This window comes from Emys orbicularis, chromosome 10, assembly GCF_028017835.1.
Source record: "Emys orbicularis isolate rEmyOrb1 chromosome 10, rEmyOrb1.hap1, whole genome shotgun sequence".
NCBI classification, from domain to species: domain Eukaryota; kingdom Metazoa; phylum Chordata; order Testudines; family Emydidae; genus Emys; species Emys orbicularis.
The window spans coordinates 56,364,870-56,390,868 of NC_088692.1; the positions used below are offsets into that span (position 1 = coordinate 56,364,870).

The following is a 25,999-nucleotide window of genomic DNA, read 5'->3' on the forward strand; positions in this document are numbered from 1 at the left end:
TGGGGAGCGTACCCCCTCTCTCCCAGCAACCAAGGTGTGTGCGTAGGAAAAAAAAAAGGGGATGAGACATAATAGTCACCAATCTAGACCCATCCCCATTTTTTCAAGTTTTCCAGTGACAGAGCAAGCAATTAAAATGAGCAGGCAATTAAAATAAAGACAAATACACATTTAAAATCCAGCTGCTGAAACTGTGAGGGGGAAGGAAAAGAATAGCTCATTCAGAATGGGCTTGACCACAGAACTTTCAAAGAGTTACTACCCCAAGTACATTAACATGTAAGATGCACAAATATGCTATGGTGGGATTTTAAGATGTGCTCACTGTTGGGAGTTTTGTCACTGACTTCACTGAGAACAGAATTAGGCCAAGGCCTTTTGAAAATCATATCCACCAGTATAGAGAGATGGGCCTGAGTTGTAAAACTGGATCAGAGTGTGAGGATACACATCTTTACTGCCCAGTTAACTACTTGACTGCGAAATAATGTTCAAACTATACAGAATGGTATATTAGCAGCTGGCAAGACATGCTAACTCAAGTTGTAGCCTATATCCCAAGGAGCCAGACAACTCGAGTTAAAAGCACCACCATTCTCGAAATAAGGATTTGGACAGACTCAAGTTAGGGACAATACTTGAGTTATGATTTGATTTAACTCTGCAGTGAAGACAAGTCCTGAGTGTGTTTGGATTGGGAGGTTTGGTTCTGACCAATCTCTAAGAATATACACACACAACAATAATTAAAAATTAAGAGCACATTATTATAGCACAAATAGTTTTTTTTTTTTAAGAAGTTTTTAACTATTGTGACCCTCTAGCAATAAGGCAAACAAAATGTAATATGTTATTCATTTTGGCATTGTTTTCACTTTACTTTTAGAGAAGATGGAAAGCCAGCTTGTCAATATATTTTATCCCGATGAGCCACATCCATGCATATTCATGCTTTAAATAGACAAAAAGCTGAAAATTAAAAATATAAATCACAGGACAGCAAAATTTTAAAAAATGTCCTAAAATGTGCGTTTTATTTCATATCATTATACAACGTTTACATACAGGTATACTTTTAAAACTGCTCAATATGTGTGTAAAATAAAGTGAGGCAAATACCAATTTATAAATTCCCCCCAATTCCACACAAATAAAATACATTTTAAAACAATCTCCCAAATTTATGTTTTCTCCAGAATTTACTTAATCTTTCATTTCAACATGAAAAATACAATGGAATGGATACTCAAGTTGAAATGCTGACCTACACATTTGTAATGAGCTGCAAGTATACAAGCTAAAAACCAAAAAGTCTTAAATATTGTTTGTGGCTTACAAATCCTTGGTTTTATTGAATTAGCACAGCTCAATAAAACTCAGATAAAATAAATTACCATGCTGGACTAACTTCTGAATTGTACAATATCAAACAAAAGACCACAGCTGTACCTTTTGTTGAAAGTAGCACCAGTCCACACTTGATTTGTCTCTCCAACATTAACTGTCCTGTTAAATATATAGCTGGCACTTGAGGTGGTATTCTTTCTGACACATCAAAGATGCCTGGACAGACTAAGCATACTGGTGTTGCTGAACTCTCTACAAAGTGTAGGCAACATTATATTGGGAAATGGCACATTGAAACCATAATAGAATAGTTCAACCTGCATATGGCTTGCCCATTTTGGTGTTTCCCTGACCCCTGCCTAGTATTTAGCAGATGTTCCTGTGACTGTGGTGAAACTAAAATAAAAACATGTTTAAGGGGTTTCATGGCAAGCAGGTGTAAAAACAAAGAAATATATATGTGGTTGCAGCTAAGGAGGTTTTCACATGTTGTTTAACTCCAGTAAAGTTTGATCCAGCATCTGATGCATACTAAGGTTTTCTTCTTTGGCATGGGCCACTTTCTCTGTTATGGGATTAGAAAATCAAAATGTGAATAGCAGCTCTTTGGACACATCAATTTTCTTTACATGAAGGCATGCAATCATCACTTATAATGGAGGGGTTTATTATGATAAGTAGTGTACATGCTCATAAATACCAATGTTCCCAGCCAAGACAACTAGGGAATGGTCCAAACTAACAAAATGAACTGCAAGTGATGCAAGTTTTGAACTGTTCTGCAGCTGTATATGTTAAAAACAACACATTGCCAAAAATAGACTAGATTTTTGTAAATTCCAGATGCCATGTGCTGTGGAAATGGGGAGTTTTAAACTTTTTTTAATGAACAGGGTAACAATAAATGACAGAATTTGTTAATCTGTATTCTAGGCAGTTCCACACTTTTCAAGTCACATTATAATTCAGAACTTGCAGAGAATGAGAACAAAAGAACCAAAAACTGAAATTAACAAGTTATATCCACTGTTAAATAAAATAACAGCAGTTTTATTGGCAGTTAGTAGTTTTATGTTGCATGCACACTTTTATTTCTAGAACAGTCATTTAACATTCTTACGTGATACAGTATATGAGCACAATGTTCTGGAGCTACATGCTACCAGAAGCCAGTAAAACCGACTTTATTCTGATGCAAGCATACCTCTAAACTGACCAGGTATTTCCAAAAGGGGTTCCTATTTCAGGACTGCTTTTATTCAAATGCAAGCCAGTTTTATTGTAATTCAAAACAGTGCATTACATTTCCAGATACAAAATAGCTGGGAATATATTTTATTTTGGTTTTGAAACCTGAATCTTGGCTAATATTTTTCTTCCCCTAGTTACCAGTAAAATTCCAGTTTGTGACATCAGCTGAAAAGGATTATGATCTCTCTACAAAGAGGGGGGTTCGTTTTTAAAATATCATCAGCCACCTACTGTAACTGGTATTGAAGTGGAAAGAAACTATTGCACAGGCAAAGAAAGAATTTGTGGCTGCTCCAAGATACTACGGGAGCCTTATCAGAAGTGTTACTTCTTCCACTTGCACTTCTTTCCCCAAGAGTGAATTGAGAATTTCATCCATTAATTTACAGCAGTTACAATATCTTGGAAATCAATTTATAGGTTTCTTGCATATTTCTACCTTGACTCATTCATTCTTGAGGAACTTCAGAGTAAGTTGGTTTAGACACAACTAAGTTTATTCACACTAAAGCTTAATCCTCATTCAATGCCAACTTTAGTTCATTAGTTAGGCGACTGTTTTGCTCAAGTTGCTGGTAGAGTTGGTCTGTACAGTCAGCAAGCAGGTTAGAAGAAAAAGAGAGGCAGAATGAACAAAGATTAGACAGAGAAACAGGAGAGCAAGAGTTAATAAAGAAACTAGTCACACCACAGACAGTTCAGTAACTAGTGACACATTGAGAGAAATTCTTTACCTTAGGAATCCCTTTATATTCTAGTTCTCTGATGACTAAATACCTACTCCAAAGCTCAAGAAACAGTTTACAATCTATAAAGGATTTCTCTAAGACCCCTTTTGTGAGTCAGGAAAACAGGAAGAAAAATGGGACAATTGCTACAGTATCCTCAGTGAAGCCACATGGAACAAACTTCCTAGCTTAAATTCACATACATGAGCAATGTACATAGGTTTCAGAGTAGCAGCCGTGTTAGTCTGTATCCGCAAAAATAACAGGAGTACTTGTGGCACCTTAGAGACTAACAAATTTATTAGAGCATAAGCTTTCGTGGGCTACAACCCACTTCTTCGGATGCATATGCATCCGAAGAAGTGGGTTGTAGCCCACGAAAGCTTATGCTCTAATAAATTTGTTAGTCTCTAATGTACATAGGGTTTACTTGTTTTATGAATGCCATGACTCCTTACAAATGTAGAAGAGATGGCAGAAGCGTATTCAATACTAGCTGACTAAAAGCAATAGTATAATGAGCCCTTACTGCAGCAGAAACGCATTAGTCAACAGCATACTATTTCTTGGCTCAATTCAAGTCACACTGAAATCACTGGAGCTTTTCCACTGAGTCTCCCATTGGAGTTTTACCATTAAGTTCAACAGGAATTTGCTCAAGCCCCACATACTTCACTGCATGTTCCCTTTATTGTGCAATTTGGTAGCTGAAATGGTACTTTAGGAAAAGAACGTGTATTTCTCAGCTATTGAAATAGGGAGATTTTGAGGCCTTTAAACTGGAATAAAAAAACTCACAAGTGCCCCTTTGACAGCTTTCACAAAAGACACCTTTCGTGTTATAGATGAAATGATAGCATGCAAATTCACAGATTACTAGTTTGCTGTACTCAAGCAACACATTCAAGGACCGTCAACAGAGTTCATTTTAAGACTGGACAAAACATCCACAGCTACAGTATTTAGAGACTAAATCTAGAAAGGACTATTCCATGAAGTTCCATTCAGTTTCCCTTTCATTTTTGTGTGTGTATTTTTCTTAAAAGCCTGTCTGTGAATTCTGAGACAGGTCTACACAGGTTTCTGAACATCCTTACTCCACAACTTATTCAATTGTGGGGAACCATCCATTTTGCTTCTTTTACCCTTCTTGATGGCTGCAACGGCAGTGCTTTCCCCCTAGAAGATAGGTGTCTAGCACCTCACAAAGATGGCAAGACCTTGCAATGAATTAGTTTGTAGGATGCACTTGTGTAATCAGAGGCAATCACCAATTGCTCCTCCTGAGAACCCAGGCTCCACTGACCAGGAGAGTAAGGTCAGAGGATATACCAGAACACTACCACCAGACTGCCTCAATTTCCTTCTTTTACTTTTCCCATTCAATGTTTTTTATTAACATACACTTGGAAACTGTATCCAAACCTAGATGTAGCTAAGCTTCCATTTTGAATGCCAAAATGTATTTAGCAGTTATACAAACAATACTGTGTTACAATTTGAATGAAAATCTGAATGTTTACCTGCATCAGGCAAAACTAAAGTTATATAAATCATTGAAGTAAGGATTCCCAATCTTTCTGTGTGCCCAAATTGAGACTAGTCCTAAAATAACTAGCCACACTTGGAAATGTTGATCTTGTGCTTAATTCACTAACTTTTAAATTTATACATTAAAAAGGGAAAAAGCCAAATAGGGGCTTTTAACCTTGATAACTAGTGGATTTAAATTAGAAAAAAAAAAAAAAAAAAAAAAAAACCACTGGTAAACCCATAGTCAAATTTAAAAATAAATATGTTTATAATCTGAACAATCTTCACAATCATAGCAACTATCTGGTTAGACTCTACTGAAGTTACAATAAATAAATAAACAAACCCATTGTGTTCCCTCCACAGCTGGTTCCAGAGCTTTTTCTAATAAGCAGTAACATGGGTGAACAAACAGATATACTGAGCTAACACGATGGCATGAGCCGAAGTTATTAAAGAAAAGGGGAAGAGGTAATTTCCAATTCTATTAAAAAAACGAGGGGAGTGAGGAGTAATTACCAAATGTGAAGAAACAGCAGGGAGGGATGAAGGAAGTATTTTCAAGCCTCATGGAGAATTGCAACTAATGGCAGGTTTTAAAATATATAAATGGAAAAGCTCTACACGAGGTTACTTGATGGTATCTTTTAAACTGGAATGAGACATAGCCAAATTAAAAAGCTTTCAGTTTGGTAGCCGTGTTAGTCTATCAGCAAAAACAACGAGGAGTCCTTGTGGCCCCTTAGAGACTAACAAATTTATTTGTGCATAAGCTTTTGTGGGCTAGAACCTACTTCATCAGATGCATGGAGTGATTAAGTGGGTTCTAGCCCACAAAAGCTCATTCCCAAATAAATTTGTTAGTCTCTAAGGTGCCACAAGGACTCCTCATTGTTTTTCCAAATTAAAAAGTTACTGTTCTACAACTTTAAAATGGAGCACCCTCAAATTCAAGCTCAAGTACATTGGCCAGAGCTTATTAACATTTTGAGCATTAGAACTTTAGCAACAAAATCAAATGAAAGGAATAATTAGTAGTCAGTTCAGTTTAAATTGATATTCACTTTAATGTAAAGCTATTTTAAAAAAGGACTTTTTCCATTGTGAAGGAAATGAAGGTAAAATAGTTACAATGAACATAAGTCCTCCTGAAGCAGCATTAAGGCTTAGTTATACATTACAGTAGGAGAGCAAGAAACCTCAATATTTAGTGTTTTGTATTTAAAAGGAACACTGTCAGGTCAATCTGAACCCATCATTTAGGTTTTGTCAGACAAAATTTTACAAAACCTGAGATCAATGGAAAGATTTTAATTATACAGGACAATGACACAATTTTTTTTGTTCAGATTTAAAAACATTCCCCTGAAGTTTCTGCAACTGGAACTTGCAGCTTTGTGCTAGCACAGTCTGTGAAACTGACTAAGAATGAAAGTGAAACTATTGTATTTTCATCTCCCCAGTGAAATGTAAAAGGTAAACTTACAGTACCTATGGTGATAGATAAATCAATTTTTAAAATTCTATAACCCATATTGTTAATGAACACAGATAAGGTCATTTGGTTATCTTATTTTGGAAAGAAAAAAAAAACATAGGATTTTTCACCTGACACTATCCTTTTAAAAGTTATTTTACTAGAAGTTAAACAACAAACTTATATAATGCAGGAAGTCTTCCACGTCAAGACTTCAAGCTAGTAGGAAATTTTGGACTCTCTAGAAAAAGACAACTGTCAAGCGCGTAAGGACCAAACTGTACTCTCAGCTATGTTCCCACGACCGAATAACCCCAGTGGGAGCTGTGTCCTTGCAGATTTTGGCCTAACAATAAGACTAAAAAAAACACTAAACTCTAAGAAAAAGTCATATCATCTGAATTTTAATTTGAGAGAAAATGAGGATTGCGTTACAAAAGCGACCAATTTAAGATAGCCAAGAGTATCATTATTATGCCACAGACTGGTATTTTTCATTTTGAAATTCTGCATTGTTGATATTCTGGCAAGATGTTTGCTGGGGTCAGTGAGGAGGGGGAGGAAGGGGCAGCAGAAAAAGAAAAAAGAAAATCAAAAATAAATCCTTAATGGCAAAAAAAAGCAGATTTTTAATTTGATTAATAGTTGAAATGATAATTTAAATAAATAAAAGGCAAAGGAATAGCAAAAGGGATACATCTTACACAGTGGGATGTTTATTTTACATCGAAAGAAGTAGAGTTTCTGTACAATAGAAGGCACGAAGAGAGCAATGTCCTGAGTCAGGATGCTAAAAGGAAAGAATGAGCTGGAGGACAGGACAATGAACCCGTGAAACATCCAAGAGCTTGGAAAGGTGGTTTATCCAGCTTGAGGAAGATATCTTTGGAGAGGTGAAGCAAAGACATTTATCTGCATGAAGATAAAAGGTGGGAAATAAAAGTGGCATAATGGAAAGAATTCAGAAAGCAGCAGCAATAGCACAGTGGAAGCAAACATGCCAAGATGAATACTAGTGAAATATCACACCACACCTCCTTTTGGAACACTATAGCAATGCCTCCGTTTAAATATCTATAGAGAAATGTCTTTATAGTTGAGAGTCAATGCCTGATTATCATTCCATTTGTTAAACTCCACTTACAAAAAAAAGTTACCTATAATTCAAAGCTAATTACAGAAATGCAGTTATAGTTATGAAATCTTCAAAGTCTATGGTGTTGTCTCAGATTTTAAGCCTACCTTCAAATTGGAAATCTCCCAAATTTAAATTATGCTACAATTGTTAGCGAGAAGATTTTGCATGCAAGGCACTGCACGTTGTTCTCTGTAAATGGAGATAAAGCTGTTACAGTCCTACAAACTGTTTATAAGGATATTAGTGTGATAAATCACTGTATGTAATTGTATTTCTGGGCTTAGAATCAAAACGTACAAAACAGATAATATTAGACCACAACCAAGGAGTTCCAACACTGGGAAGTTAGGGGGGAAAAAATATCATAATTTGTATATTTAGGGATGCTTTAAAAACAAAATTAAGCAGGGGGAAAACATGTAAAACCTTCAAAACATGCAAAAAACACTTATGGCTCTAACCAAAGGCTAAAACGTGTTGAACTCTGAAACTGAAGTGTAGAAATTGAAAGTAACACCTGCAGATAGGTGTGCTTTAAACAGAGCCACAAGTGTTCAGGGTTTTCTGATCTCAGTTTTAAAAAAATTAGTGCACATGAGAGTAATCAGTATGGGGAGGGGAGAGAGAATGTAAAGGTTTCAGCATAGCTGACTTCTGTTCAATGTCTTCAAAGCACGCAAGAAAATTCAGTCTGCTTGAAACAACACTATACCAACCAAACAAGACATTGGTCGCTCAGACCCTATGTATCTTGCAATTTTACCACTTTTTATTTTTTCTCTCAAAGTAAAAACGTCTGCCTTTTTACTCAAGCCAATACTCTATACTTTCCACCGCTTTTTCTCTCAAACTTTCTTTCACCGCTAACAAATATTTGAAGGTTTATTTTTCAAATGCTCTTCACAGAAACAACCCACATCCCAACAGCTGTCACTTCTATTTTTAAAAATGGTCTTAAAGAGGTAATCACTATGATAAAATGAAAAACATTCTCTGTAGAAAGTACTCTCTGTATGGCATATAAGGAGACTCTTATCTTTTGGCAACTTCAAAATGATGAGCATTGTAGAAATTCTTGAACAGAAGTGAACTCAGAAGTGGAAAATAAAAGAACAACCAAAGGGAAATGAGCCAGATGACTGCAAGGGAAAGCGGGTTCATGGATACAAAACAAATGGGTAAAAGTGAGTTGATTAAGCCAGCCTTGCAAAATTGTCAGAAAATTTACCAGGCCAGGCACAATACTTGTCCACCCTTTAGCATGATGAAGAAAATACTAATGATGCTTTAACACCTGATCACACCCATTCAACGTATTCCTCCCCCTAAAGAGTGAGCAAGTATAATTTTGCAAGGCTGCAACTAAACAATCACGAGGGTAGAGAAGCAGGTGCAGGCACAGATTGAGAGGACATTTACATGGAAGTCATATCATTGAGAGCGTGGTCCAGCTCCTCGCTGATTGCTTTGTACTTCAGTTTCTGAGAATATAACTCATCTAATATTCACCAGGAAAGGCAGAGGTGAAAGGAAATGGAGAATGATCAGGTGATGGAAGGTGAAGGTGGTGGCATGGGACACCATCCGGAAACAGCATCAAAAAAGGAGAACAGTGCACAGAAGGAAGTGGTGTGGCAGGCAGAGAACAAAAACAATATATAAATTAGGAAGGAATACAAATGGTGAACAGCTTTATGTGAAAAGTCAATTAAAATTACTGCATCATCAGTAAGCCAAGCTGAGATATAGATAAAGCCAAAGAAAATAAAGTGTGCAATGAAAAAATAATTCCCATTTCCCTAAACTGTATTTAACTTGCATTATACAAGTTATCAAGGTACACGCAATGAGCTACAAGCCAGCAGCAGAGGGAAGAGGCTTGAAAATGGTGCTTAGGGAGAACCAGGTATCTCACTTCTGCCTTTAAAAGAGGTTTTGGGTTTTTTATGATGTCATAGCCTCAGGCTTTTCCCGAGGGTTAGTTCTTCCCAAGCATCTTATTTTTCTTTTCTTTTCTTTTTTTAACTGAGAAAGTGACCATAAATTCTCTGCAGCTGGCTGGCTCTTTTATAACCTTTAAAGACCTCTTGCACAAGTCAGCTTCCTATATCAAGCAATTAAGCTTCTTACAATACTGAAAAAGTTAACACAATTTTAGGAGTAAATCTCATATAGCTTAACCTTTAATTATAAAGCACTACTGAATTCTATTCTCAAGTTAAAAGAGAATTCTATTATCTTTACTGCAATTCTGATAGATTTAAAAGCAAACTTTGTGAGGTTAAATAGGCTGTGTTCCTGAATGTGTATACAATCCATTAACTTCACTGAAAATAGCAGCTGTTCTATGTCATGAAATAGTTGCCCTGACCTGCACTTATCTCAGTCATAAATGAAATTAACTCAATATTCCTAATTATAACAAACAACATACTACTTGTTGCTGATATTTTAAAGTAATTAAACTAGCATATTAATAACATTTATCATCTGATCATTTTCCTTATCTGAATATCCAAGTAGAAGAGTTTAAAGAAGTCTTAGAATATCAAAGAACAAGAAACAGGCAAGAGCAAAACACTGTCCAGCTAAAAAGTTTAATTAAGTGATTAATAAATTTGGATTGGAAAACACTTCATTAATTTAGGGTCTTATCCTGCTCATTTTAGTTATGTGAGTAGTCCCACTTATTTGCATGGGACTAGGCACATGGAATAAAGATTTGTAGGATTGGGCACTAGATGAAGCCCATGGGTGAATATCAGCTTTCTATTCTGCAGGAAGTGTGAAAAATAAAGCACAATCGTACCTTCTAAGTCGTCGATGCTCTTCTCCAGCTTGGTTACTGACCTCTCAGCAAATTCAGCACGGGTCTCAGCCTGGAGTTAAAAAGACACACAAGGTCAAAAACTATACAAATGACATTAGGAAACTGTCATGATATTTACAAATACAAAGGCAACAATGAGTATGAGAAAAAAATTTCTGTTCAATGACAGAATAATAGGAAATAGGTGTAAAATCATAATCATCCTCCAATATTGTCTAATGCGCTATAGCTTTGATGCTGGCACCTAACATTATGCTATTTTCCACACTGAAAAGTTAATTTCACATTAATCAGAGCAGTATCATAAAATCCATTAATACAGGATTGTTCTAATTTTACCTCCTTCAGTTTGTCAGTCAGGATCTTAATCTCCTCTTCATATTTGTCTTCCTTCTGTGAGTACTGTAATTAGAAAGAGCATCACATGTCAGACCAAATATTCTCTATATGAAAATACAACATGTATGACAATATTACATTGTAATGATAACCATATACTAGTTCTAGTTATGGAAGTACTTTAGTTTATCTTTCAAGACATAATGGCCTTGCTCTCATTTATTAAAAGGGCCACATTTTGCCCAAGTTGCAGAGTGGTAACTCAGGCAGCATTTGGTACTATAATTTTAAGGTAGGAGGACAAGTTGGAAAAAATTAAATATCTTAGCACACAAATTGCATTTTATAGCTATAAATATAAAGTTTAAAGTAACACTGATGGATAATTAAGGTTATGCATATTTAAATATAATTGATTATGTACTTGAATTAATGTCAGATTTCTGGCAATGGCCAGAAAGTATCTAAGTAACAAATCTAAATATTTCCATTTACCAAAAGCCTTATTGAAATACGGTGTAAACATTTAAGGACAATGCATAAAAATCCAGGCCACTGGGGTTATAAGGCTCTAGCCTACCTTCTCAGCCTGAGCCTCCAGCGACTTCAGGTTGTTGGTCACAGTTTTCAACTCCTCTTCAAGCTCAGCACATTTGCTATTATTTTGGAACAGAGGCAGGAAAGGGGGCAGGTGGGAAATCAGTCAAGCAAAAGAAATAGGAAAAAAAGGGGGGAGAAAGATTGAGAAAAATGAAAACTGAATTACAGAGTAAAAGAACGGCCTAAAAAGCAGCTGAATCCATCACAAATTGAAAGCAATTCATTACAATGCCAGAATTCTCTTTAAAAAACAAAAACAAACCCCATTACAAACAAGTTACCTACAGCACCGGGCTTACTTGGAAGTACTGACAGACCCTTTAAATATGAGATAGTTCAGCTTCTTTTTGGCTACCAAAAGATCAGTTGTAAAGGTTAAATAAATAAAATAAAATAAAATAAAAAAGACCAAAGAAAGCCACCAAAGCAAGATGCAAAGAGAGTAAAGAGTGCAGTGAAGGTTCATTCATCATTACTGAGTGAACTAACAGCTATGAAAGCTCATCAAAGACTTGGGTTGCAGTTAAACCTGAAAACTGTATATTAGTATCAGTACCTTATCCTCTGCAGCCATTAATGCTTTCAAGGTTTGATCCATTATTCTTAATTGTTCTTCCAGCTGTCGGACTTGGCTGTTAGTGAACACATGAAATGCACAAAAGCCATTCACAAAATCAGTGTGCAGGTAGGGCATGCAGTGACAAAAAACACACGCACACACATACACCTACTCACCCGTTTACTTTGGTGTTTAACATTTATCTCAATCGTTACAGTAAATGAGCAAAACATAGCTTTGAGCTGAACACAAAGAAGTGTACTGCCAACATCTCATGCAAGTATCGTCACTGTCTCGCAGCATCTCACACACCTCTCTGGGAAGTCACAGCACTTACCCTTCTGAGAGTTCAGCACGTTCCTCAGCACGCTCCAGATCGCTCTCAATGATCACCAGCTTACGAGCCACCTAGAGTAAGGCAAATAAAACAAACAAACAAAATCACACATTATTGCACACTATATCCTAGTGCAGCCAAAGCCTTGGATAATATCTCTCACTATAATTGTCTACGTACAGGGATAATACACTTCTCCTGGAATTACTGATTCAAGGAAATCTCCTGGCTGCACTAGACCCTTGTTACTCATATGGGCCTGACTGCATCGTCTGACGAGGATTTTCATGTCCCCTAATTCCCATTCACCAACGTGACAGTTTAAAAATAAGTTTTTCTTTTTATAGCCTCTCTGAAGACAGCAGTGATCCTTCTCAGCCATTTTGGAGCAATCATAGCGACGCACCAGCATCTTGGTATGTGAGGTCATGATATCACATACCAGGATGATGGACAGGCCAACATGTATTTCATCCTGTCTGTGCTATTATTGTCCATTTTTGTCTGCCATTTTATCAAATATGGTTCTGTGCAGTGGGCTACTCTCTGCTAAGGAATGAGCACAGATCTCCACTCATACTGTGCAGTGGAATCTGAGTATGGATCAGATCTCCAGCAGACAAATCACAGTTTTGGCTCTCGAGGCACTCAGGAGCCTATTTCTCATATCAATCCTTCGTGGGTTCGTGGGAACAGTGCTGCTCTCTTATCAACAGGGATGCTTGTGACCTTTTGTACTTCTAAGGCAAACAAAAGAGAAAAGCCGTAGTCAAAGCCTGTAAGGCCTCAGCTCTTCGATTTGCACTCAGGAACTGACCTCTTCATACTTGCGGTCAGCCTCCTCAGCAATGTGCTTGGCCTCTTTAAGCTGGATCTCCTGGATTTCCATTTTCTCCTCGTCCTTCTGGGCTCTGTTCTCAATGACCTTCATTCCTCTGAAAGTCAGGAAAAACAGGAAATACTAGGCTTAGTGCTTCCTAGTTTATCTCCAATCCCTACACCATTTGGAGTGCATCTTTCTATGACAACAGACTTAGATGGATGCAGCATGTCAGAGAGGTTGTTTTATTTTACAGACTGTGAGGCAAAACTTCTCAGGTCTAGTCCTGGCTCCCTGTGTGCTTCCACGTAGGAAGCTGAGAAGAAACTGGTGGTATCTGAATTAAACAAGAGCGGTTTGTTATGCTACTTGCACAACTCAGCATTGCATGAAAGTTTGCAATCAGCGGCCTGACCACATTTTTCTTCAATTCAGTGAAAGTGCTCCCGCACCCAAAGGTGAATGACAAAAGGAACTTGCTTTTGATGTCCTAAGAAAGTGACTAAGGACAATATGTAGCTTAAGCCTCAACTCTCTGGCACTGCATGTTCAAATCCCTGCTGGGTATTTTTCTGAGGTAGATAAATAGAGTTCTTTGTGATCTGCTGTATATCTGGACCTTAGGACCTAATATCCTTTCTGATCCGCACAAACAAAACATTTAGCATTTTTTCAAGAGCCAGGATTTGCCCCAGTTTGCTAGACCAAACTTCCCTTCCCCAACTGTTGTGCAATGTGCTGTGTGTCTGTCAAATGCTTCCCACCTCAAAAGGTGGCTGCATGATGAATAATGGTGTAGAGTGAGTCTCGAAAACGTTTAGCGACCTTTCCAGATGAAAGGCACTATTATGGGTATTAAATATAATTTTACAAGCCTACAGGTGGGATTTTCAAAAGCACTTAGTCCTTGGGCTCCTAATTCACTTAAGTGTTTTTGAAAACCCTAACTCAAATCCCTATCTGGACCGACTGTTTCTCTCCCCTTCCTTGGCCACGAAAGCACAAAACTGCATTAATGCACAAACCATATGAACAGGCAGAGTAGCAGTCTCTTCAAAGGTTTGCTTGTCTCTGGGTGGGCTTTTCAGTTGGATGCTCAGGAGAGATGCAGTCTACAGTCTCCCATCAGGAGACTGAGTGTGCAACACCACCACAGAACTCCTGACCCAAGATACAAAAGTCTTGGGGTTGGATTAACCTGGGTCTCTCAAGAGGTAGCACAACACATCAAAAGCCAAAGCATCAAGCCTAATGGTCACAGGATATCTGTAAAGAGTTATCTCAAAACCTGACATAAACAAGGACTAAAGCCTGCACGTTTAACACGTCCCTCCAGACAAATTTTAACTGACTGAAGTCTACGCATGCAAAAGCACAGCAGATTACATCCAATCACAAGATATAGAAAGGTGGTTAATTTATTTTTATCCACCCCACATCTGGACAATACTTGGCTTGTCATAAAGATAGCTTGCTGCTCAAATGAGAACATGAATTAGGCCATACCCACCTTTCACTCTCATCTGCTGCCTTCTCAGCCTCTTCCAGCTTCTGCAGAGCAGTTGACAAACGCTCCTGAGCACGATCCAACTCTTCCTCAACCAGCTGGATACGTCTGTTCAGAGAAGCTACATCGCTCTCAGCCTAAGTAGAAGCAATAAAGAAAATGAATCCATAATACAACCTGAGTCTTCTTTTGTAAAGGACCATTTAGATGGTTTTAGAACAACAGTTGGAAGAATGTAGTAAAAGAGAACACAAGTCTAACTGGTTAAGTGGCCAACAGATATTTTTTTCATCTCTCTACAGATGCGCATGCACACACTCACTTGCACTCTCTCTCCTACTCCTTCATTAAATTGTGTAGTTATCTCATAATGGAGGACAACTGATCGATCTTTCACCTTATATGAAATACCTAAATACTGTACAATGTGCACTAAGAAACTCCAGTGTTCTGTGAGTAATGTTTATTTTTTGGTTACTAGGTATTCAGCTTGCACATATCCTCAGATTACAGAGATGAGAATCTTTACTTAAACATTAAACAATGTCAAAATTACATTTTTCCCATTTTACCCAGAACAACATATCATAGGAATATAAAGGGTCCTATATCTTGAATCTGTATGTGGGAACTTGCCCTTATTTTAACAACAGAAGTTGTATGAATATTTCCTTGATCTTAAGAAAGATAGGAAGCAGCAACTCTATGACAAGGCATAGAGGAAACACCCAAAATTACAATACATGGGTGAGGGTATTTGCAAATATCCAGCTCACGAAGAGTGAATAGAACATTAAAAAAACCCAAAAGAAGAAAACACGGAGTGTTGGATACTAATGAGATTTGTTCACGTGAGGGAATACAAGGCTGAAAAACAAGAGTCTAGCCTATGTTACTTTAACACAGGAATCCTGGCCTCACCAACTCTCACAACCCATTTGGTTACATATTTTAATAATGCTATCTGCATATTACCCTCAGCTTTGCTTTACTTGCATTAGATATGTGCTTAATCTTCTGTGTAACATTTACACCAAGACTATGCGGCTCTTATCTTTACAAGCTTTCACTTCTGACATTTTCCAAGCTACATTTGTTCTAGTCACAGAGTAAGTACTGTGACAGCATTTTGTAAACAACTCCCTTATTAAGCCTCTCTGTTTCTTTCCAAAGGATATGAAGGGCAGTAGTGTTTAGAATAAAGGGTCACTATTTTAAAAGGAAAATTACTTCCAGGAATACAAATGACTTTTAATGTACTGAAAACTATTTCAACATTTATTAACTTTGCTCTAACAAGAAAGTGTGATTATGGTGCCTGCCATCACATCTAATCAGGGCTGGCTCCAGGCACCAGCTTGCCAAGCAGGTGCTTCGGGCAGCCACTCCAGAGAGGGGCGGCACGTCCAAGTATTCGGCGGCAATTCGGCGGACAGTCCCTCACTCCCACTCGGAGCGAAGGACTCCCGCCGAATTGCCGCCGCAGATCGCGATCGCGGCTTTTTTTTTTTTTTTTTTTTTTTTTTTTTGTGCCGCTTGGGGCAGCAAAAGCCCTGGAGCCGGCCCTGCATCTAATTGAAACTATACATTTCTTTCATGGCAAAGGTACAAGTCAATGCCTTTTTGCAATAAAAGTTTTTTTAGGATCCATCATTTACAACCATAACAACAACAACATTTGTATTACAGTAGTGTCTAGGAATGCTTGTCATGGACCAGGACCACATTGTGCAAGGTGTAAATGAGGATAGCTTACATACTGGATAGCATCTATCCTTTGATACACAACTGCCACTAGAATGAATGAAATTATGCACACACAACAAGGGCACAAATCAGTAATCTATTTGAAGTCAATGGGAGCATTGACAGTAGGACTAGGGCAAAAAAAAAAAAAAAAAAAAATCCCTAAGTGTCAGTATTACCTCCAATTTTATTCTTTCCCTAGCCACAAACTACAGAACTCAGAACTCTTATTTAAGAACAGAGGTTTTATGAAAAGCACTTGGATATTTTAACTTGAAAAGTACAACTTTTTATGGGGAAGGGGTTTGCAAATGTTAGTCTAAAAACACCATGGGAAAGTGGCAATATCACAAGTTAACAATTATGTTAAAACTATTCTTAATGTGATAAGAGCATACAACATACTTAGGAAACACAGGATGATTAAAGTTCAAGTTCTTACTTCCTGTTCTACAAGCAGTAACTCACCAAGGGTTTACCAACTAGCCTTATAAGGCCTATGTTATTCTGCTGCAGAGCAGGACTTCTGTCCTTATATGGTAAGGAAAGGAAAAAAATTACTGATGACATGGAGGGGCACTCCCATGGCTAATAGATAAACACAACCTTTTGCACTGGTGCTAGAGCATTTACTATATACTGCATTCTTTTACAGTGAGAGATGACATGAATAATATATTATTGTGTGTTAATTATTGTTCAGTGTAAAGAAGATTTTGTTTTCCAGTTAATCATATAACAGATTGGGGTGGAGCGCAAAATGTATTATCAAATGTGGTCACTAGCAATGTGTAAAATTGGGGGGGGGGGGGGGATTGGATTAAAAATAATTCACTTGTTATATTTTAAAAAAATGGCAGCCAATGGTGCAAGAAAATAAGAGTCTGGTTTAGTGTTCAAAAGTGGTAAGCTGTGGTATCGTTTGGCTAGAGCGTTAGCTTTTTTATTGGTTCCATATCTGTACCTTGCACAAAAGAAAAAAATATCTAGCTGGTCACATGCCATACAAGTCAAGCAATACACTATGGAAAGGATCATGTAGACTGCTTGCTGCAGCAGTTCACACTTTGGGGGGAAAAATGGAATCAGAGTGCAGCTTCGGCATGGATGCTTATTTCATATAGCAGAGCCACATATTTAGACGTGCCCATCACTTCTGTTTTCTCCATTTATTCACATCAGTGCTGTTCTCATTTCAAAGAAACGTAAAATATCATGCAAATCAATTCTGGAGAATTTCCACAATCTAAATAAAATATTCCAGGAAAGAAAGAAAACCTCTAACTTCCTCTAATGACAACATTTGATAAAATAGTTAAGACCGCTCCTATGGATTTGATCCAGCCTCCAGTGAAGTCTGTGGCAAAACTGCCACTGTTTTCAATAGGCCCTAATAATTTAGTAGCAAAACTAGTTATATACTTAAAAGATTCCACAGTAATCAAGCTATTACCTCAACTGGGGAAATCAGGGTCCTTTACTCCAGGGATCTTATTATTGTTCTCAAGTTCTTAGAAGAGGAATCCATGTTTAAGGATGTTTAATATGGGAACTATTAAATTAGCAAAACTATGACATAAACTGACTCTAACTGTGAAAATGGTATGTGAAGTGACCTGTGAGAATGTAAAGTACTGTTACAGATTCGAATGAGCCATCACTGTTGTCTCTGAGAAGGCCACCTGCAACCAATCAGGAAGCATTCCACTTGCTGATGGATATCCGATAACACGCTTGTGCATTTACTGCCTAGGTTAGAACACACACAAAATTCCAGATTATAGGGAAAGGACCCTACAACCAGTTTTTCGATTATAATGAAATAAATGAATGCTGATAAGTGATATCAAAGAACAAAGTTTTAACACTGAAGACACAAAACACCTCTGTGAGGTAAATTTTTACTATACACTTTTTACATATGGGAAACTTTAGATACAGAGATACTAAAAGCAAAGCAAAGAATAGCACTTCCAGTCCCTTGCAGTAATCATTAGACAAAACTACATCCCTAGACACATACTGGGTGATGCTCTTTCCTTTTCTGTAATTTATTTTGTATAAAAACCTGAGCAAAACAAATATTTCTGTAAAGAGTATCTTGGTTCCTACTTTTTATACCTAAGCCATTCACTGACCTTTAAACCATTTGCTGGCCTGCAAAAAGAGTTTGTTCACTTTAGAGAGAGGAAGGATGGTTAAGGCACTACCCTGGGCCTCAGTAGATCCAGGTTCACTTCCCTACTGTTCTTATAGACTTCCTGTGTGACCTTGGGGAAGTCACTTAGTTTCTCTGTGCCTCGGTTACCCATCTGCAGAATGGGGATAATAGCACTTCTCTATGTCACAGGGGTGCTGTGAGGATAAATATATTAAAGACTGTGAGGCACTTAGATACTAGGATAATGTGGGCCATATAGACACCTTAGACACACAGATTTGTATAGCATTTAGAGACATTGTTGCCAAATGCTCAGAATTGGCTGCCTAAAGTTATGCCCTCAGTTCATAGTCACCTAAGTAAAAGTAACCTGATTTTCAGAAGAGCTGAGCACTTACCTCAATGGGAGCTGTAGGTACCCAGCACTTGAGAAAACCAGGCCACTTATTTAGATGCCTGAATATAAACCTAGAACCCCACCGTAAGCACCCAACCGTAAGCACCCAACTTCGAACATTTTGTTCAGTGTTCCTTAGCATGAACATTTATGCTAAACAACTTCGTTTACCTAAAATATCTTCAGAATCTTTTATTTTTAAACTCAACGTTTTAGACTGATAACCACAATTATCTAGTACTTATCTGCAATCCAAATTATACTTGCTAAAAATGATATTTGTCTTGAGGTGTCTGTCTTAAGCCTGATGTTACATTCTTCAGATAAAAATGGAACCCATTGAAATGGCATTTAAAGTAACCATTTTGTTAGAAAAACCTGTCAATGAAATCTCTAAGTCTGGGTTGTCCAGGAAAAGGAATGCAAAAATAAATACTTCTGAAATTCGCAACCATTCCAATCAGGTACAGACTGCTGTACATAAGTGATCACAATTCTGAAGAACAGGCTATCATCCCTGGAATTAGGAGGACCGCAAACACTGGCACTGAGTTTCACAATGGAATTGAGCTGATGAAGCCTCGTTAGGCCACTGAGCAGAACACAACCCACAGCAAAGGGCCAGCTACACCCTTGCCAGTGTAAAAACTATTTTAAAGGGTGTACGTGCCCTTGCCTAGCCCCTAAAAGCTGCACAGAACTGAATGAGAGGGTGGGGGAAGGGGGAACAGCTTCCAGGTATAAATTACTGTAGTCTCTCCCACCATCTCTGAGATTTGTCTCCAGGATACTGTTGTTCTGGTGCGGATCTAAGCACAGCCCAGCCCTTCCCTTCCCCGACAGACACGCTCCCACCCCAGCCCCTACAGAGACCACATGCAGGGAGAGAGAAGAAACCTGCCCTGCAATCAGCTCTTCCCTACCCCCAGCCCCAGGAGGGGCAGGCAGGGATCTCCCTGGGTGTGTACGCCAGCAGGGCGCAAGGCAGAGGCTGGGGCGGAGGGGATGGGGCGCGCAGACAGCCCTCGGGAGGAGCGGAAAAGGCCAGGCGGCCGGCCCCACGGAGAAGGCAGGAGCAGCCCTGGGAGGCGTTGGCCGGGATCCGGTACCTGCTCTCGCAGAGCCCGCTCCTGGTCCAGGGCCCGCTGCAGGCTGCCCGCCTGCTCCTCGGCGCTGTCCGCCTGCTGCTGCAGGCTCCGGATCTTCCTCCGCACCGCCTCCAGCGAGCTCAGCCCCGCCATAGCCCCGGCCCCGCACCGCCCGCCGCCGCTCCCTGCGCTGCGGCTCGGCTACACCTCGCCCCGCCTAGGCCCCGGAAGTTCCCCCGCCTCCCCCTGCGCTGCCCGGCGGCCTCCGCACAGCGCTCGGGGCTGCGGCGCGGGCTGAGCTAGGGGCCGAGCAACGGGGCGGCACCCGGAGCACCACACCGGCCGGTGCCACAGGGAGTGTGCGGGGGCAGGCAGAGGGAACCCCAGGCTGGCCTCTGCAAATGGGGGGAGGGGAGGATACAGGCTGGGCTCTACAATGGGGGTTAGGGGAGGAGGAAGGACTCAGGGACCCAGGCTGGGCTCTGCAATGAGTGGGTAGGACCCAGGCTGGACCCTGTACTGGGGGGGGGGGGTGGAGTGGAGAGAGGATACAGGGACTCTTGGACTCTGCAGTGGGGGAGGGGGGGGGAACATGGACCCAGGCTGGGCTCTGCAATGGGGCGTGGTGGGGAGGACCTAGGCTAGGCTCTGCAATGGGGGAGGCGGATGGAGAACACACGGACCCAGTCTGGGCTCGGCACCGGTGGATCCAGAATGGCCTGTGCAATGGGGAGTGGAGATGAAGAAGATCCCAGACTGACCCGTGCAGTGCAGATGAGGGGAACCGGGCAGGTGCAATATGGCCTATGCAGTGAGGGGAGGACGGGGAGACACTAGACCGGCCGGTGTGAGGCAGGGCCAGGGTGCAGAGTAGAGGGATTTCTGCAGGGCCGGTGTGCACGGTCCTGCTGCCTCCATTCACGCACGGGCGCTGCGGAGGGAAGTGAACAACTAGCCTGGCAGCGAGCGGCGGCAGCGCCATCTGCCGCCCACATTGAGACCCATCGTACCCTCTGTCCGCGGGCTGTTCCCCAAGGCGTGAGGAGGGAGAAGAGACGGACGATGGCGGTGGGTGAAAAATCACCAACCAAAGTGGGTGGAAGGCCAGGAGTTCCCCACCCTCCCCCCACATCGCAGAGGAATACTGAATAGGGACAACAAGGCCCGATTAGCTGACTGAGTCGCTCGGGAAGCTGTGCGGCATGTGCCACGTGGTGGGGTTTAAGGCACAGAGGCTGGAGCCGGCCAGGGAGGCAGTGGAAGGGGTTGTAACATCTCAGAGCACGGCTTAGGGGGGTGTTACCGCCAAGGGAGGGTGGATTGGTGGCTCTCAGGAAGTGGTTTAAAGAGTGACTGAATGTTGCATTGGGGAGTCATTTGATTTTCCTAACCCCCCTCATGTGAGCCCACCCCAAGGAGCTCTCCCCCTCCCCTTCCTGTGACAGATCTCTCAAAGCTTGGACCGATGTGCAGTAGGAGGAGGAATACTCTGAATAAACGATTTGTGCCCCAAAGATACTCTACATATCTGCAACCCCTTATCAAAACAGGAGATACTGCATACACCAGGAAACACAGTATTGCAAAGCAGCTTTTAAATCTCTGCCTTTGTCTAGAAGAGAAAACAAGCCAGTCACCCTAACTACCCTCTGCTTGAGCGGTTATTGCAAATAAAACTGCTTTCTCCACACCAATTCCAAAATGGTGTTTTCCTTCCAAGTAAAGGGAAATGGCATCATGACTGCACTGTAGACGTCTCTCTTTTCATGAAAGCAATCTAGTAACATTTCTCTCCCCTCTCCTGCCTTCTTCTTTAGGCAAGCTATTCCCAAATAGTTTGCATACTTTTCCTTATAAGGAATATCTCCCTGGATCTATATGCGGCTCCTTTGAACAAGTTAAATAAACGTCCTGCCGGAGAGCTGCCTCTCATCCATTTAGCCTTATACAGAGAAAGAAAGACATCTGATCCATATTATACAGTCGCTCTCTCTCTCTCATATATACACACACACACACACACTTTAAGACCCTGAGCTCTATCTGAAAATTAGAAACCATTTGTACAGTCTACACTGTGGCTGAAACATTTTTTTAAAAAAAGTAAACAGAAATATATTGTCTTCTTTCACACACAATTAGATCTTTCTTGTTTACATTTCACCCTCTAAAGTATTTTCCCTGCACCTAAAATACTTTGCTTCATCATCAGCTCTAAAACTCTTTCCTAATTTTATTATTTTTAGAGATTCATTTTAAAAGCTGAGTTAAGGGGGGGAATACATCATCAATTTGGAAGAGTTGTGCATCACCTAATCCTATAATTCAGAGGTGAAAGTCACTCATAAGGAATTGAATCCTACAGTGGTGGCCAGAGGGATCTGGATGTAAAGCTGTAGAAATGCTAAATTTTGATGTTTTCACCCCTCAGCTCACAGAGAGCCAACATGCATGAAACTATTTTATGCTTGTCAAGGGGCAAACAGGTGGGTGGGATGAGGGTTTGGGTGGGGTGCAAGCTATCACACTATACCATATAAAGCACTGAGCTATATATAACCCCCAGCTTGCTCTCTGGATCTCTATCCCACTGACTGCAGACCTAAGCAAGTATCATCTTCTGGGATGATTTTCACGCAGAGGGCTGTCTTATCCTTTAACAGGTGAATTATTAACCCCAAGTATCTCCACACATTAAAATCTAGGAGATGGCCTTCAACTTAAGAACCACTGAGTTATGGTAACCTAAGCTGTAGTGCTTCAGTGAAGGCCTAACTGATGTTAGGCCTCTTTTGTACCCCAGTAGGTAGCTGTGTATATGTTAAAAGACCCTGTACTAAGAGTAAAACAGAAATCCTTACAGTTCTTGGCCTATGGAACAATAGATGCAACTAACTCACTAATAATAACATCTTTAAATGACTGCAAATACTTTTCTCAGACAGGAGAAATGGTAATTTTTCCTCTCTCCCCTGCCCCTTTTTAATAAACATCCCACCCTTTACTTACAAGCTCTGTCTAGAGAGATGGGTACACATGAAATGCACAGGTGATGAGTGAGCAGAAATCCATGTCAGTGCCTTTCATGGTGTGTGCACCTCATGCAAGAAGGCAGCGTGGTTTCACCTCTGACCAGGAAACACCTGGCCCCTACAGCAAGCATGTCCCTGGGATGCAGCTGGACTGAAGCACAGGCATGTCTCCTGTGCAGAGGGCAGTAGGGTTTGGGAGGGTAGAGAGGGTGTTGTGTGTGTCTATTGGGGGGGGGGGGGCGCTAACTTACGTCTGCGGCCTTTTTCTCAGCCACTTCCAGCTTTTCCTGGGCATCTTTCAGGGACTCGGAGTATTTGTCCAGTTCATCCTCAGTGCCCTTCAGCTTCTTTTGCAGAGCCACCAACTCGTCCTCCAGCTGCGAGACGGGTGGAAAGTGGTGGGGTAGGAAAGGGAAGGGAGGCGGGGGAAGAAAGGGTGCAGCAGGCAGTGTGATCGCGCAAAGGAGAAGTGTGGGTGCAGAGGGACAGAAAAAGACAGACGGACAGAGAGAGAGAAAAGGAGAGAAAGAGTTAGATTCCCTTTTGCTCTTGGCGGAGGCACGCTACCTTGGTGGCCTTCTCTTCTGCTGAGAAGAGGCTTTCCTCAGCCTTGTGCAGCTCCTCCAGCACTTGGTCCCTCGTATCCTCCGTCACATGCAATTGCTTTTCCAATTGCACAATGTCATCCTCAAACTAGGCGCACACAGAGGAAATACAATGCACAGATACATTTTTTCGGGGTATTTCCCCCTCTTCCCTTCCCCAACTTCCCAGTAAATGCAATTAAAAAAAAATCCAACTCCGTCCCATGAAAGGAGTGGCACACATCTGGAAAGCGGCACTGCATTTGCAAAGGAACACTTCTGCTTTCAGATATTTAGCATAAAATGGGGGAGAGGAGGCTGGGGAACACATGGATTTACTTGCACTTAGGTAAATCAAAGCAGAGCTGTCCATCACCAGCCAGCTGCTAATTTCTACACTTTATTCCGGGTCTAAAGGGCATTTTAAGTCTGTCTGACCCCTTTTCCCCTTTCCCCCTCCCCATATCCCTCGGAGGGCTCGGGTAGTTATTCAAATCTACTCCACTGGTGTGAACATTCCGCTCTTTCGAGTTACTCAGTCTCTTTGGGCGGGGAGGGGAATCCCATTAGCAAAGTCCAGCCAGTCGGTAGGAGCACGTTAAGAGCCCACACGGAGAATAGCTGGGACAAACTGCTGCTCCAGCCTGCGAGCTGCACGAGGACCCCCCGAGGGGTGCTGCTGGTGGCTATTGACTCGCGCACTGGCATGTGGCGAAATGCAGACCTGCTTGCTCCTGTCCTCCGCCGCCTTCTTGTCCGCTTCGGCTTGCTCGGCTCGGTCCAGGGCGTTCTCCTTGTCGAGCTTCAGCATCTGCATCTTCTTCTTGATGGCATCCATGGTGGCGGCGGGCTAGGACTCCCCACACACAGACAGGACCCAGGCGGAGGAAGGGACGGGGCGGGCGAGCGGGCTGTGGGAGGCGGGTCTGTGCTGGGGCTGAGCGCCGGGCTGCAGTGCGAGAGCCGGGCGGGCAGCACCGCGCAGATATGTACGTTCCACGGGGGCTGCCTGCATTCCTCAAGCCAGCCATCCAATACTTTTTTGGAGAGGGCTTTTCTCCCCCCCGCCCCCTGGCCTCGTCCCTACCCCCTTGCTCTCGCTCACTCCCTGCTTTTTTCCACCTCCAGCTTCTGCTCTCCCATTCGCTGCCGCCTGCCATTTGACCGTGGATATGACTATATATGGGATCCGACGGGCTAGGGAGGGAAGGCAGGCAGGGGCAGAGAGATTTGTGCCTGTGTCTACTCTGAATACGCGGGACGGGACGTTTGCTGCTGCCGCTGCCGGGGGCAGGCCAGAGCGGGTTGCACAGGTGATGCTGTGAGCCGGAGCTGATTGTCTGCAGGGAGCGAAGTTATGCCTGAAATGCCCATTCTGCAAAGTCCTGGCTTGAGCCGAGCGCTTGGGTGATTGTTCTGCTCCGTAGCGGGGCTGGCTCGTCCCATCCCACAGCCTCCAATAAATCCCAGCCCAAACAGCACTGGGAGCCCACCGAGCTTTCCTCCCTTCCTGTAACAACAGGTTTCTAACAGCCCACAATGTATAGGCATTAACTGGGGCCGGTCATTCCGTGGGGTGTGGTAAAGTCTGGAGGGGTGTGTGTGTCTGTGTGTGAGTCTTTCTCACAAATCCATTCACAATTTTCACACACAGCTTTAAGGAAACCCCAACAGCCTTGAGGCTCAAGGATGTACAGGGCTGGTGAAACTTTCTTCGCTTTTGCCCTTTGCTCAGGCAGGAAGTCATATTTTTGTAACCACAACTGGAGCCGATCATCTTCTGGCTTGTTACTACATTTCTACTGGGACTGCCAGATTTGGGAATACAGTATGGGGAAAGAAGGCAAGGGGGCCTGCTAGGGGTTAACTTTCTGCATTTTAAAAATGGATTCATTTCTCCTGGCACACACGGGGATACATTTGTAAAAATCATCAATTTACCTGAATGGACAGAGAAATTATATTCCTAATGGAATGTAGGCAGATTGTGAGCTCTTAGAGATAGGGGCTGTCTCTTGTTCTGTGTTTGTACAGTGCCCAGGGCCGGCTCTGGCTTTTTTGCCGCCCAAGGCAAAAAAGCCTCCCAGCGCGGCAGGGGAGGGCGCCGAGCCCGGCCGCGGGCCACTCTCCCCGACCGGCCGGAGCGACGGGGGGAGGGCGGGGAGCCCGGCCGGGGCTCCGCTCTCCCCGGCGGCCAGAGCACCAGGGGAGGGCCGTGAGCCCGGCCGGGGCTCCGCTCTCCACGGCGGCCGGAGCCAGAGCGCCGCGCCGCCCCCCTCCAGGTGCTGCCCCAAGCACAAGCTTGGTGGGCTGGTGCCTGGAGGCGGCCCTGACAGTGCCTAGCACAATCCTGACTAGGACCTCTACACACTATTGTAATATCAATAATTTAAGTAAAACGCAGTATTGTAAATAGGGATTGATTTATAAACAGGCATATCTACTTCCCACATCCCCTTCTAATAGACCATTTTTTTATTACAGTTTTCCTATTTGTTTTCTGAGCAAGCATCACTGCAACCAAA

At 41.8% G+C, this 25,999-nt stretch overlaps 1 protein-coding gene across 15 annotated transcripts; it reads right to left on the bottom strand.

Annotated features, from left to right (window-relative positions):
* Positions 1–1,014: 1,014 nt before the first annotated feature.
* On the bottom strand, positions 1,015–24,426 carry TPM1 (tropomyosin 1). Of its 15 annotated transcripts, none has more exons than XM_065412211.1 (10): positions 24,199–24,426; positions 23,458–23,583; positions 23,142–23,267; positions 14,470–14,603; positions 12,957–13,074; positions 12,140–12,210; positions 11,224–11,299; positions 10,644–10,706; positions 10,284–10,353; positions 1,015–1,912 (listed from the first exon to the last, which is right to left on the bottom strand). In XM_065412211.1, the coding sequence occupies exons 1-10, from the start codon at positions 24,310–24,312 to the stop codon at positions 1,830–1,832; spliced, it is 981 nt and encodes a 326-aa protein (XP_065268283.1). In that variant the 5' UTR covers positions 24,313–24,426; the 3' UTR covers positions 1,015–1,829. The 15 variants fall into 15 exon arrangements, with proteins under 15 accessions (XP_065268283.1, XP_065268276.1, XP_065268275.1 ...); XM_065412213.1 differs by lacking the exon at positions 1,015–1,912 and adding an exon at positions 8,806–8,972; XM_065412212.1 differs by lacking the exons at positions 1,015–1,912; positions 11,224–11,299 and adding exons at positions 8,806–8,972; positions 11,800–11,875.
* Between the last annotated feature and the right edge of the window lie 1,573 nt (positions 24,427–25,999).

Excerpts from the sequence above, each read along its gene's own strand:
- TPM1 (XM_065412211.1), bottom strand. The coding sequence starts at position 24,312 with ATGGATGCCATCAAGAAGAAGATGCAGATGCTGAAGCTCGACAAGGAG. Across the intron at positions 14,604-23,141 it reads CTGAGAAAAAGGCCGCAGAC|GCTGAGAGCGATGTAGCTTC; the intron begins GTAAGTTAGCGC and ends GCTTCTACTTAG. Across the intron at positions 11,300-12,139 it reads CGTGCTGAACTCTCAGAAGG|CAAATGTGCTGAGCTTGAAG; the intron begins GTAAGTGCTGTG and ends CCAAAATAATAG.